The sequence below is a fragment of the Sinohyriopsis cumingii genome, chromosome 6 (genome assembly GCF_028554795.1).
Source record: "Sinohyriopsis cumingii isolate HCF-2022 chromosome 6, ASM2855479v2, whole genome shotgun sequence".
Taxonomy (NCBI): Eukaryota; Metazoa; Mollusca; class Bivalvia; order Unionida; family Unionidae; genus Sinohyriopsis; species Sinohyriopsis cumingii.
Window position 1 is genome coordinate 86,991,921 of NC_142966.1, and position 18,655 is coordinate 87,010,575.

Consider the following 18,655-nt stretch of genomic DNA (forward strand, 5'->3'; position numbering starts at 1 on the left):
TCGCAGTAGTAATAACATAATATTGAAATAAGAAGTGTTTAATAATAATGATGATAATAAAAATACTTCATTATTAAATCTACGTAAAAAGTCTAATACTTCATTATTAAATCTACGTAAAAAGTCTAAGTCACACACACACACACACACACACACACACACACAAAACAGTTTACCACTAGTTTATTTCAGGCCTCAATTCTTGAATAGAAAATATTCAAACGATCCAATTAATATTTTCGTTAACTGCATGTATAATGCAAGTTTCCAGGACACATCCTCCATGTTGTTACCTTAATGGACGTAGGACTACAAAAAGAAGTCGCCAAAAAGGCAGCTAATGATCAAAGTAAAGCATATTCTAAGTCGATGCACCGCCAAAGCACCCTATATCTAATTGTATACACGTAGGCAATTAAAAAACAAATGTAGTGTTCAAAATTTATTTTTCAAATACTTTAAGACATTGTCATGATGTAAATAGTTATTGCTTATACACGTATGGCTAGTCCCACAGGTTTTGGGTCTTTCATGCTCAACATTCATTCCGAACAGTTACGAAGTAAGAAGGCAAGAAAGCATACATCAAAGCGACGTAAAACAAGAGTCTACCAAAGACATTAACCTTAATAACGCCGAAAATAATGTGCAGGAGTCCATGGTAATACATTTTCTTTTCTTTAATTGCTGAGCACTGAAACTATCTATGATATTCTTCAGGGAGAGAACACAACACGATTTTACAGTTAGCTACTGTGGTGGACATATTGGCCGTCAGGTTGGCACTGATTTTATTTATGACCAACAAGACATTAAAAGAAGACATAACAATAATTTTTGGTGGAAAACCCATGTTTGATATGACTTTCATTTTGAAGAAGCAGTGATAAAAAGATATTCAAGATAGCTGCCATGGTGGCCATATTGAATATCACATTGGCACCATTTCCATCGACATCGTTAAGACCACTGTTATGAATATCTATATTTTTGTAACTCCTGGTACATCATTATATTTAATTGTAGTTATTTTTCATCAAATGTGTATACTGTATAGAATATTTTTTTGTTATAAATTGTCTACGTAATTGTAATCTGTTAAGAACTCAAACTGCGTAGGATCTATAAATAGATGTTTAAGTACATGTTGACAAGTTGCAATGATAATCGTATTAATAAGACTTAAAATGGAGCCTAAGGCGTAGTTTTTCAGTGATTGATGGGATATGGATTTTTCGAGAAAAACTATGTAATTTCCCATTTAGTTGCGTGAGGTCACGTGAATATGCTTAGTTCATCAAACTCAATTGTGTATGTTGTCACATGGAGTCTTTTTCGAAGTACAGTATACAGTGTATATAAGGAGATAATTAAGCTTTCAACTTCATTGCCACTTACGGAGTCGTTCGCACATATTGTGTTCCTGATGTAAGTCTGCAGACCTGTTTTTTAATGTTGTACTTAGACATTTTGTTGAGAGAAAAACATTTGTTTTGACTTTTCAGTGGTGATAGAAATTGCTCACTATTTGGACAATGATATTGCTCTGGAACTGTTATAAATTATATGAAGGAGATCTTGACAACGCCATCTTCACATTTTCACTGTTCTTGAAGGACCATAGTATTTCCGGCATTAAAATGTAAATGGGACTTTTCATTCATTTATGACTTTCATAGACCTTTATAAGGATTAGCTTGGCTTCATCTCACAATACTGCAAGTTCCTTACACTTTACATTTCTAACTTGAAATTGTTTGTTAAGTATTAAATAACTTATTGGTTATGCTTCTTTTCTGTTACTTAAGTTTGTGACCATATAATCGTAACACAAACCATCTAGGAGAAGTAGTGATAAAAAGATTTCCAACATGACCCTTTAGGAGGCCATATTTGAAGTCTCATCTTTCATTTACGACCACAAAGATCTGATAAGAAGTCTTTTAGTAAAACCGCCATGCTAATATGATAGTTCATTTAGGAGATGCAGAGATAAGATATTCAAGATGACCGCTGTATCGACCATACTGGATGTCTGATCAGTTTCATCATACCATACGGACACCATAAAATGTCTACGGATAATAATGTTATTTTTGTTCAGGAGGGGCGGCTATACAGGCTTTAAAAATTCCACCAGTCAGCCATATTTCACATCACATCAGCACCATTTTCATAACGGATGAAGTAGGTATAATAAAAAGTCTTTGGCCCTATATGGATGTCTGAATTTAACCATTTTCATTTGGGATCAAATAGAGGATATAATGCATGTGTATACAATGTTTCATGAGAATCCGCCAGGCAGGTTACGACGAGTACTAATGACAAACAGACGAACGGACGACTAAGAAAAGACAACAGACCGAGACCATCCCATGAGATCTCCTGGTCTATTATCATGAGAGTTAAAATTTTCACTCGTTCAGAACGAAGGTGTAAAACAGCAACTTGACTTGGTGGCATATGATTACAATGTACTTGGAAAATTATATCCAGTAGAATTTACACCTGATATTTAAGACATTTCGGATCACAGATAATTGTACAGTAAAACTATAAATTCATGCAAGTCAACATAATTAACAAGAGACTATAATCATATGTGACCTGTGCATACACAGTATTGCAATGGTCCTGATAAATGTTGTCACCTGGTTGTCCACATCCCTGCGCGTTACAGAGATCGGTTTCGCAGCATTCAAGACAGGCATTATTGATACTTCCGTTAGAACTGGCAAATCGATTACCACAAAGCTGAAATGGGAAAACATGAATAATTCTACACACAAATCTCAAAAATATTCCTTAAAAGCTTTATAGCGGTAAGATAGAGTGAATTTATTAATTTATCCACAGTGGCTCCAGCGAAAATAAACAAAATCCTTGTGTTTGCAACGTATATTTATATATCAGGATGGTAAACCCATCAGGTCCTAAGGAAGACGCACCTAAAAGAAGTAAATAACATTCTGGGATGGTTGTTTCGACACCTTCAGTGTATGAGATTACTGTCACAACCTCGACAGAATAATGATAGAGGGGTAAATCTTGTAAGAAATATAACCACATAGTAAACAACGGACGGTAGAAAACTGTAACTTATCCGCATCAACTGGCACATAATCAGTTTAGCAGGAGACAATTAAGAACTAAAAGGGTACAGAGTGGAATGGTCAATGAATGACAGTTCATATTATTTTTGGAGACAAATCCTTTTATGATTCCCTAAACATTAGTATGTATTAACCAAAGGAACCTACTTCATCTGTATCAATCCGTTTTAAACGCAAGATGTAAACGGAGTTAAATTTAAATTACTGATATGTAGCTCTTTTATAAATATAAATTTCACTCAATCACAATTACTTAAGGTCGATCAAAAACTAATCGTATTATGCACACCCAGTAAAGCAAATTCATAAAATGGTCAACTACTCAAGTTCCTACGACTTCTCCACCAACTACTACTACTCCCCCTACTACTACTAATACTGCTACAACTAATCATGTTACTACTAATACTAATGAGACTACTACTGCAATTACTACTACTCCTGCTACTATTACTACTTCTTCTGTTACTACTGCTACTCCTGTTACTATTACTACATCTGTTACTGCTGCTACTCCTGTTACTATTACTACATCTGTTACTGCCGCTACTCCTGTTACTATTACTACATCTGTTACTGCTGCTACTCCTGTTACTATTACTACATCTGTTACTACTGCTACTCCTGTTACTATTACTACATATGTTACTACTACTACTCATGTTACTCCTGCTACTACTAATCCTAACACCTCTACTACTCCTCCTACTACTATTCATGTTACTACTATTAATTCTGCTACTACAAATACTACTTCTGTTACTACTACTATTACTGCTACTTTTGTTACTACTAGTACTCCTATTACCACTACTAATCATGTTACCACTACTGTTCCTGTTACTACTACTACTACTTCTACTGCTCCTGCTATTAATACTACTCCTACTACTACTACTACTACACCTGCTACTGATAATAATGTTTCTAATACTACGCTGCTACTACTACAACTCCTGCTACTACTACTACCCCATCTACTACTACTACTCGTGTTAGTAGTACTTTTACTACTACTGCCTTTGCTACTACTAATCCTGCTACTTCTACTAACCCTGTTACTCGTCTTTTTACTCCTACCTGATACTTCTACTAATCATGTTACTAGTCCGTTTACTACTACTACTACTATTAATACTACAGCTACTACTACTACTCCTGTTAATAGTACGTTTACTACTACTACTACAACTACTACTACTAAGATAATTGCTACAACTTGCACAAGAAATAATATCCAAGACAATCGATTCAAGAGAAGAAAACCATGGCGGTGGTACAAAAGCAAGAAAAGAAATAGACTAATGGGTCATGAGAAGTGATTCACAACAACTCTCGTCAGAAGAAAAAGATTTAGAACAAGCCATGCCATTGCTTCAACAACCTAACAGAAACAGAAAATTTGATATATACGAGGAAGATATACATGTTTTAAATGAGTGGTTGCGAAAAAGATAAATTATGATTCCACGGATATCGATCAAGAAGAAGATACCATAAGAACAATCTAATTCATGCAAGAACGACTTAACAAATGTGGAATTAGAAAACGTCCCGACGAGACGAAGCTTGTAGGTTTTGTATAAATATATTTACAATCATCCAGTGTCATAAAATGCGAGAGGACCTCAACACCATGAAGATCAATAACTTGCAAATCTTCTGTGACTCGAAGCAGGAAGCCTGATCAGGATAGTAGGTATTATATCCCTGTACATCGCATGCGCGTGATATCCGTGCCTTGACATCCGAATTGAATTAGAATCGACAGGGGCAAGGCTCTAAGCATCGAGTGTGGAAATATAGAGGAGAAAAGCACACACACACACACACACACACACACACACACACATATATATATATATATACTGGCATGACAAAATTGCATAATTGATGATATCGCAGAAAAATAATTCTGAGTGCACAAACAAGTGGCACGGTCTCAATGCGAAGAAAGTGGTTTGAGTCAGCAATGCTATACTCATGTGATTTTTATAACAGTATCCATGGCAACTGCAGGATGCAATACAGGAATGCCGAAGTTAAACTAGTTCCGTTATCCAAGGAAATGGTTTAGGAACTGTTGTCTTTAAGGTAAAGGTTTACATCTTCATGGTGCATTGGAAAGATATCGCACAGCTAGTAACAATGCCATTATGCAGCACCATAAATAATACACAGGTTCGTTCCCTTTGCTAATGTATTTCTTATACAGATAATGCTCCCATATATCTAAAGTAATATCATATATACTAAGCTTACGTATTAGATAATTTGCATCTCATTATATCTCATAACAATATATTCGTTGACACACAAGGTGGTATTGTATATGTCTATAGAATTGCTAATTGCTGTCAATTTATTATAGTGGAAACCGTAGCAAGGCATCGTAATTATGATTTGGTCGCACTGAAGTCCTTGACTTTACTGTTGTTCCTGCAAATCGTAGTTGCGATGTTAGCGCCTTGTAAGATATAGCACTACGTATCTCTTCACCAACACGTTCATATTAAACATTATCGAAGTTAAACGCGTCCTTATCTTAACACACCTTTGCATTTTTATTATTCCAGCGTCGATGGACAATATAGGTTTATGAGTTACATACCTCAACATATAGTTTGAGATTTGATCAATGTGAGTTCAGACTTACAGCTATTTATCTCTTCAGTCATACCATAAAAGAATTATGAATATCGATGATGTCATGGACATATCTACCTGCCAACCTAGCTACGTATATAATGATCTGTATCCGTAATACTTATAAAGAACACTGCGAATATATATATATATATATATATATATATATATATATATATATATATATATATATATATATATATATATATATGTTCATGATAATTTTATTACATACATTTAAAATATATAATTCGAGACAAGATAATTTTATTACATACATTATTGGGTCTGCATCCAATGTTATAGACGATTTCATCTTGAAGATTTAGGGTTCTCTCCACTGCACAGTACTGTCATTTGAAAAAGAAAAGTAAATACAATGCACGAATGTATTGGAAACGTTCTCTGGAGTAATTGCTTTTACGTCATTGATTACAACAATATTTCCATGCATTTATGTTGAAATATCTGGTATTTATTCATAGTCATTCTAAATAGTCGTCTAAACAGAGGCAGGAATCATAGATCGAAATCGAAAATTATTATTTTCTGTTCCTTAATTGAAAGAATGTTGATACAACAAAGTAAATATCTATTCTATAGAATCTGCTGTCATTTTCGTCAATAATAAATTTTGGGTTAACATACCTCATCTTGTGCACATTCAACGGCCACGTGGCAATGCCTCGGTTGAAATATTTCTCTACACTGAAGACAGGTAAGAGCTGTAAGCAAAGGGTCTTCGTAAGCAACTGGATGTATCTCTGATTTAATAAAAGGTCATTATCCTTCTAGCTAGATCCGTGGCTTAAATGTCGTGCAAAACAGAAATGCTAAAGTTGTGATAGAGTTACAGTTAATATAATATGCGCGAGGCTAGGAACCAGTCCGTGCTAGAAACACGAGGAACATTGAATGGTACCTAACTCGTGGTGGATACTTGTTAAGGATTCGTTTTCTTTTTCATTAAAGAAATAAATGATTATATAAATGACTCCAGGTCACATAAGTCGTCTATGGTTCTTAAACAAAATAGATAAAATTTGATATATGTGTAAGTGATCGATTAAGGTGCATGCAACAAACGGACATCGAACTTGAAATATGTTTAAAAGTGAGGATATTTGGCGATAAACACAATTTTGAAATAACATTTCTATTCATAAAACATAGCAAAGTCAATGTTGTTAGTGTGCATGTTTTGTCTTCTTTTTCTGTGTTGCAATTTTGACTTTGACAAAGACTCATTGTGAATAGAATGCGCATTTCCTGTTGAAGACAGTTCTAATCTGTACTGTTCGGTGCCAGCTGTTTGTATATATATATATATATATATATATATATATATATGGGTGTGTGTGTGTGTGTGTATTTGTGTGAGTGTGTACAGAAAGAGAGATGATCATCTAACATTTCTCGTCTTTTGTCTCATATTGCAGTTTTGTTATAACGACATTTTTTTAAAGTGTCACTTTAACCGTAAAATATCTTTGATGCGTTCAACCTTGTGAACTATACAAAATATTCCACGGACAGAAAACATCACACATATTAACATATAATATTTCTTCAACCACACCCCGTCCCCACCGCAAACATACATTTCAGGTTTCAATAAAGAGTTAATATGAGAGTTTCTTATTTTAATACAGGGAAAAATATCTCATTTAAAATCTTAAATTCCCATTTTTCTCGACTCATGATTATTAACCATTACTTTTAAACAATATACAGAAGCCACCGCTAGTATCCGCTAATTATATCACTGTCATTCTCGATCGACAATATTTGTGTTGCTGAATGGAAGATGGAAAATCTGTATTGTCTTCTACTTATATCTAGAAAAAGAAACCAATGGACATATGCATCGACAATAATATTCAAAGTGACCATATATGACAGATTAAAATTTAGTAATGTTACTGCAAATATAATTTAAAAAAGTATTTTTGTAAAGTAAATACATTTTCTGCTGGTATCAATTTTGAATCTTGTTTGTAGGAAAAATGAGATCATACCATGAGTTTGACATTTCGCATTCATTAGCTGCACCAAAAGAAAGGCTACAAAAATTTGTTGCATTCCTGGAAGAAAATAATAATGTTCCATCAAATACCACCATAGTCTTGATCAAATCAGTATCTGATCAACTGAGACATATTTTAAACATACTGCTTAAATAAATTTTCTGCATTCGTTCATTTAATTAATATTTAAATCGGCAGCTTCTAATATATATATATATATATATATATATATATATATATATATATATATATCTTGCAAAGAACAATTCTCTTATTTAAACAAGTTTACATGATTTTTCCAATGTCCCCTGTTCAAATAGTCAACAAAGATACAACTGATGCAATATATTATCGCTGTGTAAACATACCAACCGAAGTGACATGTCATGTCTATCTCACATACAGAATATACCAGTAACCAGCACATGTTAAAGACGAAGAAGTAGAGTTTAAGGTTATATTATGGATACTTTTTAAGATGCAAAATAATCAGGTAAAATATATCATGTTTGCTATATCCTAGACTATGAATGGTACAATCGTAATGTATAATCAATTCAAACATACCAATCATCTCCACTCCCACGTATGATGTCGGAACGAAATGGAATGTGAAAGGACGTATTGTTAAAGATTAGACAGTTTCAACGAGCAACGATTTCTTATCTTGGTTCTCGTGTTAAACATATATATCAAACTCCAAAACTGAACTACTTTCTAAAAGTCACGAGATTTTCATGTACATAGAAAGTTATAGATAATGATATAATTTACAAGCATTCGTAATTCTATCTTCAATATGAACAAAGTTACAGTTGTTAAAATTATATAATTTTTTTATGGGCGCAGCTTTTTCACTCGCAATATTTTGCCAATAGAGGGACATTTATTAGCATGCTGTTATGAGATTATTAACTTCCAAGCTAAAGTGTGTGTGGCTTTGTGAATTGCTGTGGTTACTGACAAAGAGGATATTTCATGCCTGAACTGGGTCAATGTATGAATCCGACATCCTATGAACTGACTTCTTTCAGATGCCTTTGTGATGCAGTCTAGTTTCTTCTCAATGGCATGAAACTATAATTTATGCTACCAGCTACGTGTGAAACTCTGATCGATCATTTTGACTCATTTATTAAACTTCTAGCCATGTGTGAAACACTGATCCATTATTTTGACTCATTTATTAAACTTGTCATGATCTTGGTCATTGACTAATAAGAGCGAAACATTGTGAATTCACCTTTTACTAAAGAAATAGCTATATCCATCTATATATATATATATATATATATATATATATATATATATATATATATATATATATATATATATATATATATATATATATGTCATTTTGAAGATGGCATGACTGTTTGGTTATTACGCAACATTTTTGCATTTAACATTTAGAGCACAATCATTATTGAATTATATTTCAACAAATCTGAACACTCTAGATGCATCACAGTGGCTGGCATCATGTGACTAATTTTAGACATGAATTTTATTTTCAACCGCATGGCAAATCGAAAATGACTTGTCCTGTGTAGATGATATTTTAATCTTAAAATGATAAGGTACTATTGCTATTATTAAGTAGAGTACCTACTCATTTGTTTGCAAATTAGTAAAGCTTTAAAATTTATAATATTAGTCATTTATAATATTCTGTACCCCTTTTGAATATGAAGATGTATATCGTCTGTAACTCCGGTTACATGTGCTTCTCTAATTTTGCAATTTTCGCTCATGGCTGTAAACTATAGTAATTTTCTATTATTTAATTAGATTTTGCCTACTGGACTAGGGTATGTTTTAGGAAAATTAAAATTCCATAGGATCTATAAATAGATGCTAACGTATGTGTTGGCAATTACTAATAATAAAACTTATTGGCAAATTTGGGTTAGAATCTCATTGACTGGTTGGATTTGGACGGTTCTAGAAGATTTAAGCAATTTCCTTTTGGTTGGGTTAGGTTACATGAATAGGCCTCTTCGAAATAAATGGAGTAGTGTGATCTGTCACGTGGGAGTAATTTATGAAACATAGTAATAATATAGGGTGTATATAAAGAGAGAACTAAACAATCAGATTCATTCCTATTTTATTCATTCTCATTTCTTGTGTTCCTTTTGTAAGTGTGCAAGTATGTTTTATGTTGTACTTAGATATTATTCGAGAGGTAAATATTTGTTTGGACTGTTCAGTGTAGATAAAAAGTGCTTAATTTCTTGGACTATAATAGCATTTTGGAACTGTTCTGAACTATTCAAAGGAGCTCTGGACAACGCCATCGCCATTTTGGCAACGTCACGATTCTTGGCGGACCAGTACATTTTCGGTTTTGAAATTTATACGGACGTTTTCATCCCTTTTGACTTCGATATAAGTTTATCAGGATTATTTTGGATTTAGTTAATAATACTGCAAGTTCCTCTCATATTTTCGTTTACAACTTTCATAACTAAATTATGTATTTAGTTTTATAGAAATCTTGATGGTTTTGCTTCTTTCTGTTACTTAGTTTATAGAGTCTCAACATTTGTATTATTGCCTGTGAATATTGGATACACTATGAATTTTTTTTATAGGAGTTACAACGAAACACTTCAAGACTCGAGATCAATGAGCCATCTGATGATTCAAAAAATAATATCGCCCTGTGCACAATTTTAAATCCCGACTAAATTCCCGTAAAATCAGGAAAACTAATAATTATTATTTAAAAAAATTACAGTACGCTCCGAAGGATTACGTTATTTATTGTCGCCGACCATCAACTGTTATTGCTGACACCAGCCATTTCTTTGTTTTAACATAAGAATACATCTTTTACGAGCAAACTCAACATTTAAAGATCACTGGCCATACTCTAACATTTTTTCTTCTTCAGATTTGCATTACATGATTCAAAGTAGTTATACTCGCACTAAACGAATAAAAAAATATCAAGCAAGTGTAAAGAAGAAATAATTTAATTAGTAGAAATATAATTATACAACGCTGTTAATTCACCTTAGCTACGATTTCCAACCTATCGAAGACTCCAACCCCACAAGACAAAGTACACGATTCTTGTTGTCGAAAAATAAAACACTATAAACTATAAATAAGGAACATATATATGAAAATGTTGAAAACAAATTTACTGTTCAGCATTATATCGATATGCGTGCACTACGCACTAGATTGTCTCACTTTTAAAACTGTTCCATTGTTTCAATTTATTTTCAAAACTCCCGTTAATACAGGTAGAAAGGCTTTCCTATGTCGGCCGACTTTGTAAATAAACTGAAATCGGCACACTTAAAAGAATTCAAAGGAAAAATATTTCTCTTCTTTATGTCGTCCGACTTCATACAAAGATCAGCTCACTAAAACAATTCCAAAGTCATTGTCCCAGGTTGGGTTTCTTTGTAATAAAACAAAACCTTGTATTTGATATCCTGTCGGCATGTTTAAAAAGGAGTTTATTGCTCGCTGTCAGTTGTGTTTATTCATCACCCAGGCTTCTAATTGCTTACAAAATGTAATCATAATTGATTCAAACGTTGGATGATGATTATATGGTAAATAGTATACACAGCAATAATATGCATTAACAAAACATTTGTAACCCATGCTAGCGAAAAGATTATCATTTGCACTCACATTGAATGTATTTCAAATAAGAATTTTTATTTGCGAGATATCATCGTATAGTTAATCTTGATACAATACAATCTTGGTCGTTTTGCAATTATAACGTATCATTCGTGAATGGCAGGTGCCTTCAAGCAATAGGGTGATATTCCCGTCTCATTTGAGATTTTATTATCTGACATTAGCGATACACACTACAGTAAGGATGCATACGCCAGCCGGCAACTGCTACATATACGGAGTTCTTGGGTATATATTTTTTGTATAATAAATTACGCATGATGAAATATAAAGGAATAAGTTATAACAATGCAAAAATAGCTTTTTTCTTTTTATTTTCAAATAAGGGTTTTGTTTATCTATTTTATTGTATTGTGCGGGGCGGAGGAGACAAAATCAACACATTATCATGACGTTTCTTAAGTCTTGGGACATATACCTTGATGAAAAAGTTTCGCCATAAGAACTGGGACAGGAATTTTTCAAAATAATTGTATCGTGTCACGATATATACGGTAAATTTTATATATATATATATATATATATATATATATATATATATGACGGTAAATATGGTATATATATATATATATATATATATATATATATATATATATATATATATATATATATATGACTGATTCTACAGACTTTTGTACACCTATTAATGATAAAAGTCCCAGAGGAATACATCATATTTCTGTTTTTTATAATCCTTTTGAGTTTATTTTGGTTATAATAATGCTAAATAAACAGTTTGATCACAGTGTAGACTCTGCGCGTTCAAAAAAAGTATTATGATTGTTTTAAATATTAATATTTTACATCTGCAGCAAGGTTACTGTACTGTAATCTTGTATTTGATATAATTTATTTACGCTCTTTCTATCGTGCTTCTCATGCACACTATAGAGCATTCAATGGGATTTAGGAGAATTTGAAACTTGCCCATCCCTCACACTATTTGATCCCACAATTTCAGTCCACTTTTTTGTGGTAAACAGGGTCTTTCATAAAAAGAAAGAACCCCATTTTCCCACAATCACTCTTTTGGATACATTCATGTGTAAAATAGTGCACCATATTTGCTGTATCAAATCAGGATCGTAAGATATATCAAATAGACATTTACGTGCGGAAATTAAACACCTGAATGAATAGGTTGAATAGATGGGATAAATGTACGTCATATTCCTGTTTGGCAATCGGCAACTACCAATAGCTTACGGAGATTGCCGAATACTTTTTGTCCTCATTTAAAATAGAAGATTGTTCAGTCTAATCAAGCATTTTATAGTGCGCATATATAAGAAATGCGTTTCTTTTATGACTAATAATATCACACTTTTGTACAATATAGGTGGCCAGTCACCTTTAACTAGGAAAAGATGTATTATGTTGATTTAACACCACACAATACATTATTCTAATACGTTATAAATTGTGTTTTGAATGCTTTTTTAGCATTTGTAATATTTGTAATTATGTGACGTGAAGTGCAGGTATTTATTTTACTATTGCACGATATTTTATATATACGCATGTCGAATGCTCTGTCTCTCTAGATGAAGGGACCATCGATATAACGACTGAAAATGTCCATATTCCATTCTTTATAATACCATGTTTGTGTTTCAGACTTGTCTTTGTTTTATGTACTTTTTGAACAATGATAGGTCAGGTCTACAAACCTGGCCCTGGATTGGTAAAACATTTTGGGCACGATGCTCAAACTCGAACATCAGACCATGAAATCAGGTTTGCGAACTAGTGGACATCTGCATCAATGAAATTTATCCCGTTAAGATTATGGGTGGCATTTTTAGAAAATCGTTAAGGTTTGTTTATCTTAACGTAATTCTAACTGAGAGACAGGACATTGATTATTTCGAAAATTTGGCTTGGGTTTGAAAATTATACTCAGTAGTTACCGATAATACAGATCTAGATACGGAGATTATGAAACTTTAACGTTTTTATTTGTAATTGCGTTGCACAATCAGTCACTTCAATACAATATTTTATATACCTAGGTACATATACTTGCAATTGGTTAGGTACAAATCTAAACGGGAGGCGACGATGAGGAATTTCTTGTGCCGTGGTACAACATAAATTCAATAAACATTTTACAACTTTAATGCACCATAAAATGATGGCACATAATAAATGACTGAGCGTTTAGCTAATGAAAGTCATCATTCTGAAAGTTAAGACATATTTATTAGACTTGCATTTAGTCCACTGAATAGGTTTAAGTGACACGCAGAGCTGTGAGTTAATGTATGTATAATCTGAAGGTATTCACGAAGCTTGATAATATAAAGTAAAACAGATAAATAAATACATAAAAAAGAATTTCAGTATTGTCAAATTGATGGAATCTGGTACTCTCAACACCATCGTTTTAGCTCACATATACGACGTAGAGAAAATGCAGTGATGAGATAATTGTACTTTCGCCGGACATGACGTTTGGGTTCGCACAACTGAATTGTATGTAGACCATTCTTTCTTCATCGTAGGCATCAGTTTGGAGAGATTTAAAAACACTTTAAAGGAGCTAATGGAGATAATTGTGCGCATAAGTAAACATTAGTTGTACATTCTTACTCTAGGTTTTTCTTCATACTTTCGGTAATATGGAGAGATATCTTCATACTTCTAAGGTGATCTATCTTGAACAGAATTTCGCGTTATCAGAAATGCATGCCACGATGACAAATATTTCAGCCATAACTAACGTTTGTTAAGCCAATACTTTGTTCGTTTATTTCACAAGTCCTGGAATAGAAAATTATATAAAAAGAAAAACAAATGACTATTAATAAATTGACAAGTTATGGACACAAGATGCGACACATAGAAAACAGTTATCATCCATCCTGATTTATTCGTCTAGTTTTGTTTGGGTAAATATATTAAGTTTGATAAAATTGAAAACTATAATATTTAAAAAATAAATTACGTATAAAATCTGTAGATTAGTCATCTTAATACCTTAATAATTAAAATCATGCAGTTCAAACTTTTGAAACCGAGATTTCCCAGGAAACACTTCTTTACAATCCACTGTGAATAAAACTTGGTCTCGTAAGTAAAAAGGTCTGAACTTATACAACAGAAGAACTATTCCTAAAATTACAAACAAATTAAGCAAAACAAGCTGAAATAATTAGTGAGAACGTGCTTATTTACATTTGATCCGTGTCTTATTCCACCAGGTGAATCTGTTGTGTAAGACAAAGGCAACTAATTCAATCTCTACAGGCGATAACGCAAATATTCGGCGAAATTGCTATACCTTTGTAGGACTATCGTCTCCTTTCTGATGATGGAGTAAGTAGCATCTGCGCTGCTTGTCATCTGGTCGTCGATTCAGAATTTTTTCCTATAGATACTGATGTACTGTACATGTTGCTGCACGTAGTTGTCCTGTGTTAGGAAGATATTGTAACTTGTTGATATATTCAACCTCTGATGCATATTGGCTGTTATAAGGTCGCAATCGAAGCTAAGATTAGAGATGATACTTGCAACATTTTCAGTTTTGGATAAATCAAATATTTTAAGAAGTCTATTCGTTAAAACATCATATCGGTGTGACCATTCAATATTACAGCCACACACACAACATTGCATATCCACGAAATCTTTTCAGAGCAAACCACGTTTGATTGATTTATTCTAAATTGACCAGACTCAGATTGCAAATGCTTGCATTAACTTGATACCATAAAAACCTGTTCCATCTTGAAGTATTACCTATGTCAATGCCACCGCACAAACCAGATGCAACACTAACTACGAAACATAGCAAAGTTCTCTGTCACAATCGCACCCACCCTTCCTCCTTACCCAATCTAGAAAGAAACGTAATGTGTCGAGAGTATATCGTTATTGTCCATTTTTTTTGTTGTAAAATTCGAAGCGAAGGTTGTCTGGTATGTATTTTTCGGGTGAATTCGCGAGAAATTAATTGATACAATATTGTAGAGATGTTTGTCATTACACAGTAATACAATTTCAATGAAATGCACTAAAAGTGGCGTAATAATTTAATTGATTAAGAGCTGGAATTTTATTTGCTGTGTGTTTGCATGAGTGGACTCCAATGGTTTGGTTTGGGGATGGATAATGAATCAAATTACAATAAGTATGTGAAATCTCAGTGTGTTCATTTTATTACCACATAAAACCAAATTCAACGGTTGCAAAAAAAAAAACCCACCAAGGTTATAATGTTACTTGAACCTCTCTTTCTCTCTCTGTCTCTATCTTGCTTCATTTATTCAGTATTTCACTAGCTTGCTTGATTCTTTCTCCGGGACTATCACTTTATTCTCCTGGACCCTCAGGACGAGGCTCAAAGGCTCCCGGTCGTACACTTCTAAAGCCCTGACAACACCATTGGCACATTGATTCATTTGGTTTGCCTATGCTGTGCAGGAAAGACGGAAAAGTCATTGAATGTCGGCTTGTTATATGCAAATGGATCTTGGCAAATGCATCCATTCATAAATGCTGTTAATGTAGTGAAATAACAAAAAGGTCTTCTTCTGAATAAATACCCATCACATATCCGAAGAAGACCAAGAGGGAATGGGTAATATAATAATTATGCACAAAACTATTAACAATATTAAATATTCACAGCATAATTTACATATTTATTTGTACGCCACAGTATTGACATTAACTAAAAGGGCTAAATGTAAACATCACAGCCAGATTGGAGTGTCAAACATTGAGACCAATGTTCAACATACGTGCAGGCTATCAATGACAATCCATATATGATTGTTATGATGTTCAATAATGAATACAATATAACTCACCAATGAGACATCGGGTACAGCTTGATTACGATTCAGTTATCTCTCGCCATTGGCAAAATCAATATGAGAACGCGCCTATTAACAGGCGTATATGGTCATGGAAAAAGATTCAATACTGCAACCACTTTTGCAATTCAATGACTTCTTATACAAAGGGTGGCGTCATGTGATATGTACAAAATAATGTTGAGCAATACGTAGTTAAACAATGAACATGGTTGGCTCTCATAGGTCATAGTAAAGTAAACTTTGAGTGTTTCTCGAAAATTGCACTATTAATTTTGGAAAATATGTAGACCACGTAATTGTTTCTTATTACACAGAACTTTCGTCATAGTTGTGGATATGCAGATGGATAAAGGCTGCGTCTATTTTTCTTTCTAAACATTGAAATTATCTTTTAAAACTCACCACTTCTTGTGTGTTTCCTGCTTGTACTGCATGACGTTTTTAATTTAAACTATCAAATATATCTGAACTAAATGCAGTGGCGAGGAATTAATGAAAGAAAAAGCGTCCTAAAATGGTAAGTATCTCCAATGTCGGTGCTGCTTCTCTCAATTTGTAATGGCATGTTCCTTTAAAATATGCATACTATTAGTTCCATGTGGATTCAAGCAATGACCTTTTAGCATGTATATATTGAAGCATTGTGAAAATTCTGAAAACGTTTCCTGACACCCTATCGCTAATGGTTCTCTTCCTCTCCCAGTCTCTCTTACTCTCTCTCTCTCTCTCTTTCTCTCTCTCATTCTCTCTTTAATAATTATATTGCATGGCAGTAGTTGTGTTACAGCTACATCGCTACCACTAGACTTTTAAGAACTCAGTTTCATTGGTAATTGCGTCAGAGAATGTATTGTTATATCTAGAGTCATGAAAACTGGTGAGAGGATGCATACGAATGTTGTGGACCTAACATACATGCATACAAGCATCACCTTTTGTTGATTATATCATGAACAGTGCCACATAGGTATATACGTAACACATATGCTATGACATCATATATCCCTACTGCTATAGTTGGAATAACAAACTCCTGGTGGATGCATATTCATGAGTAGTAAGCCTTCGTTATACAGCTTGGTCACCGTGCTTCATCATGCACCTCTGAAGCATATTGGCTGTTAAAAAGTTTTAATAAAAGCTAAGATGAGAGGTGCTACAATGTAAAATTCTCAGTTGGGACAAATTAACCATTTTCGAAGTCTTATCCTTAAAGCGTCATGTCAGTGGAAAAATCCACATTTAAAGCGAATAGGTAAAACGTTTTTCAACAATGCAGCCACACAGACCCTTTTGGATGTCACAAGGGTGTTATGTTAATTTATGGCATTGTAAGAAATCTTTTATTGAAAACCACGTTTGCTTGTCTAGATGTGAATGCCACCACTCAAAGCAAATGCAATACTAACTATGAAACAGAGCTGATTTCTGTTTATCACATTCGAACTCATGCTCCCTCCCTACCGCATCTAAATAGAAACGTAATTTATAACATAACATATCGGTAGCAATGCACATACAGTCATTCTAAATAAATATAGAAGATACAGGAGATGATGATAAAACAAAATAATGTATATCTGACAGTTATAGTTTACCATGAATAAATTCTATCAAGGATAGTTTTAGAAGTGTGTATTCTCCTGTTTTTCGTTCATTTCTGTATTTGTTTTCTTCCTTTTGTAGAGATTAAAGTGTACGTTGTCTAGTATATATTTCTCGTATGGATTAGCGACCCCGTGATTGTTTCCTATTACACAGAGCAGAGTTTTCATCATAGCAGCGGATAGGGAAGCATTGTGGAAACGTTTCGTTTTCTGACACGCCCTCATAGAGCACCTGATCATTTCGTTCTCTCGGTCTCTCATAATCATATTGCAATGCAGTCTGATATTTACACGTGCATCACTATTCACAGGATTTTTCACTATTCATTTTCATTAAAATCTGTACTAAATTGGTATTTGCGTCAGAGAATGTATTGCTATATCTAGAATCATGCAATCGATTAATACGATGCATATTAATGGCGTGGAACTAAAAGAGATACATACAATCATCTAGTGTGTTGATTCTATCATGAATATATATATGTAAAACATAGGGTATGGCATCATATATACCGACTGATATACCTGGATTAATCAAATATCCTAGAAAGTAGATACTTTTTAATGATGACTAAGCCTTCGTTATAAAGTTAAGTCACTATATCTAATATTTCAAATTGTATTGAGATGGGCTTCAGATTATGCTTCAGTTTCGTTTCACACGCATTGTTCATCTTATAACCATTAAACGAGATGATTCCATACATCTTTCAACAGGGGATCAATGTGACCAACATGAAACAGTTTGTTGACTTATGTTA

At 33.4% G+C, this 18,655-nt stretch overlaps 1 protein-coding gene across 1 annotated transcript in view; it reads right to left on the minus strand.

Moving 5' to 3' along the window:
• LOC149797383 (uncharacterized) overlaps positions 1 to 8,388 on the minus strand; it is a 31,318-nt gene extending 22,930 nt beyond the window's left edge. The window contains exons 1-5 of the mRNA XM_089960406.1: positions 8,357 to 8,388; positions 7,781 to 7,846; positions 6,411 to 6,487; positions 6,041 to 6,112; positions 2,655 to 2,757 (exon numbers count right to left, since the gene is read on the minus strand). Of these exons, the coding sequence (XP_089816532.1) occupies positions 2,655 to 2,757; positions 6,041 to 6,112; positions 6,411 to 6,487; positions 7,781 to 7,846; positions 8,357 to 8,363 (325 nt within the window). The 5' untranslated portion in view covers positions 8,364 to 8,388. The remainder of the gene's footprint in view (positions 1 to 2,654; positions 2,758 to 6,040; positions 6,113 to 6,410; positions 6,488 to 7,780; positions 7,847 to 8,356) is intronic.
• Between the last annotated feature and the right edge of the window lie 10,267 nt (positions 8,389 to 18,655).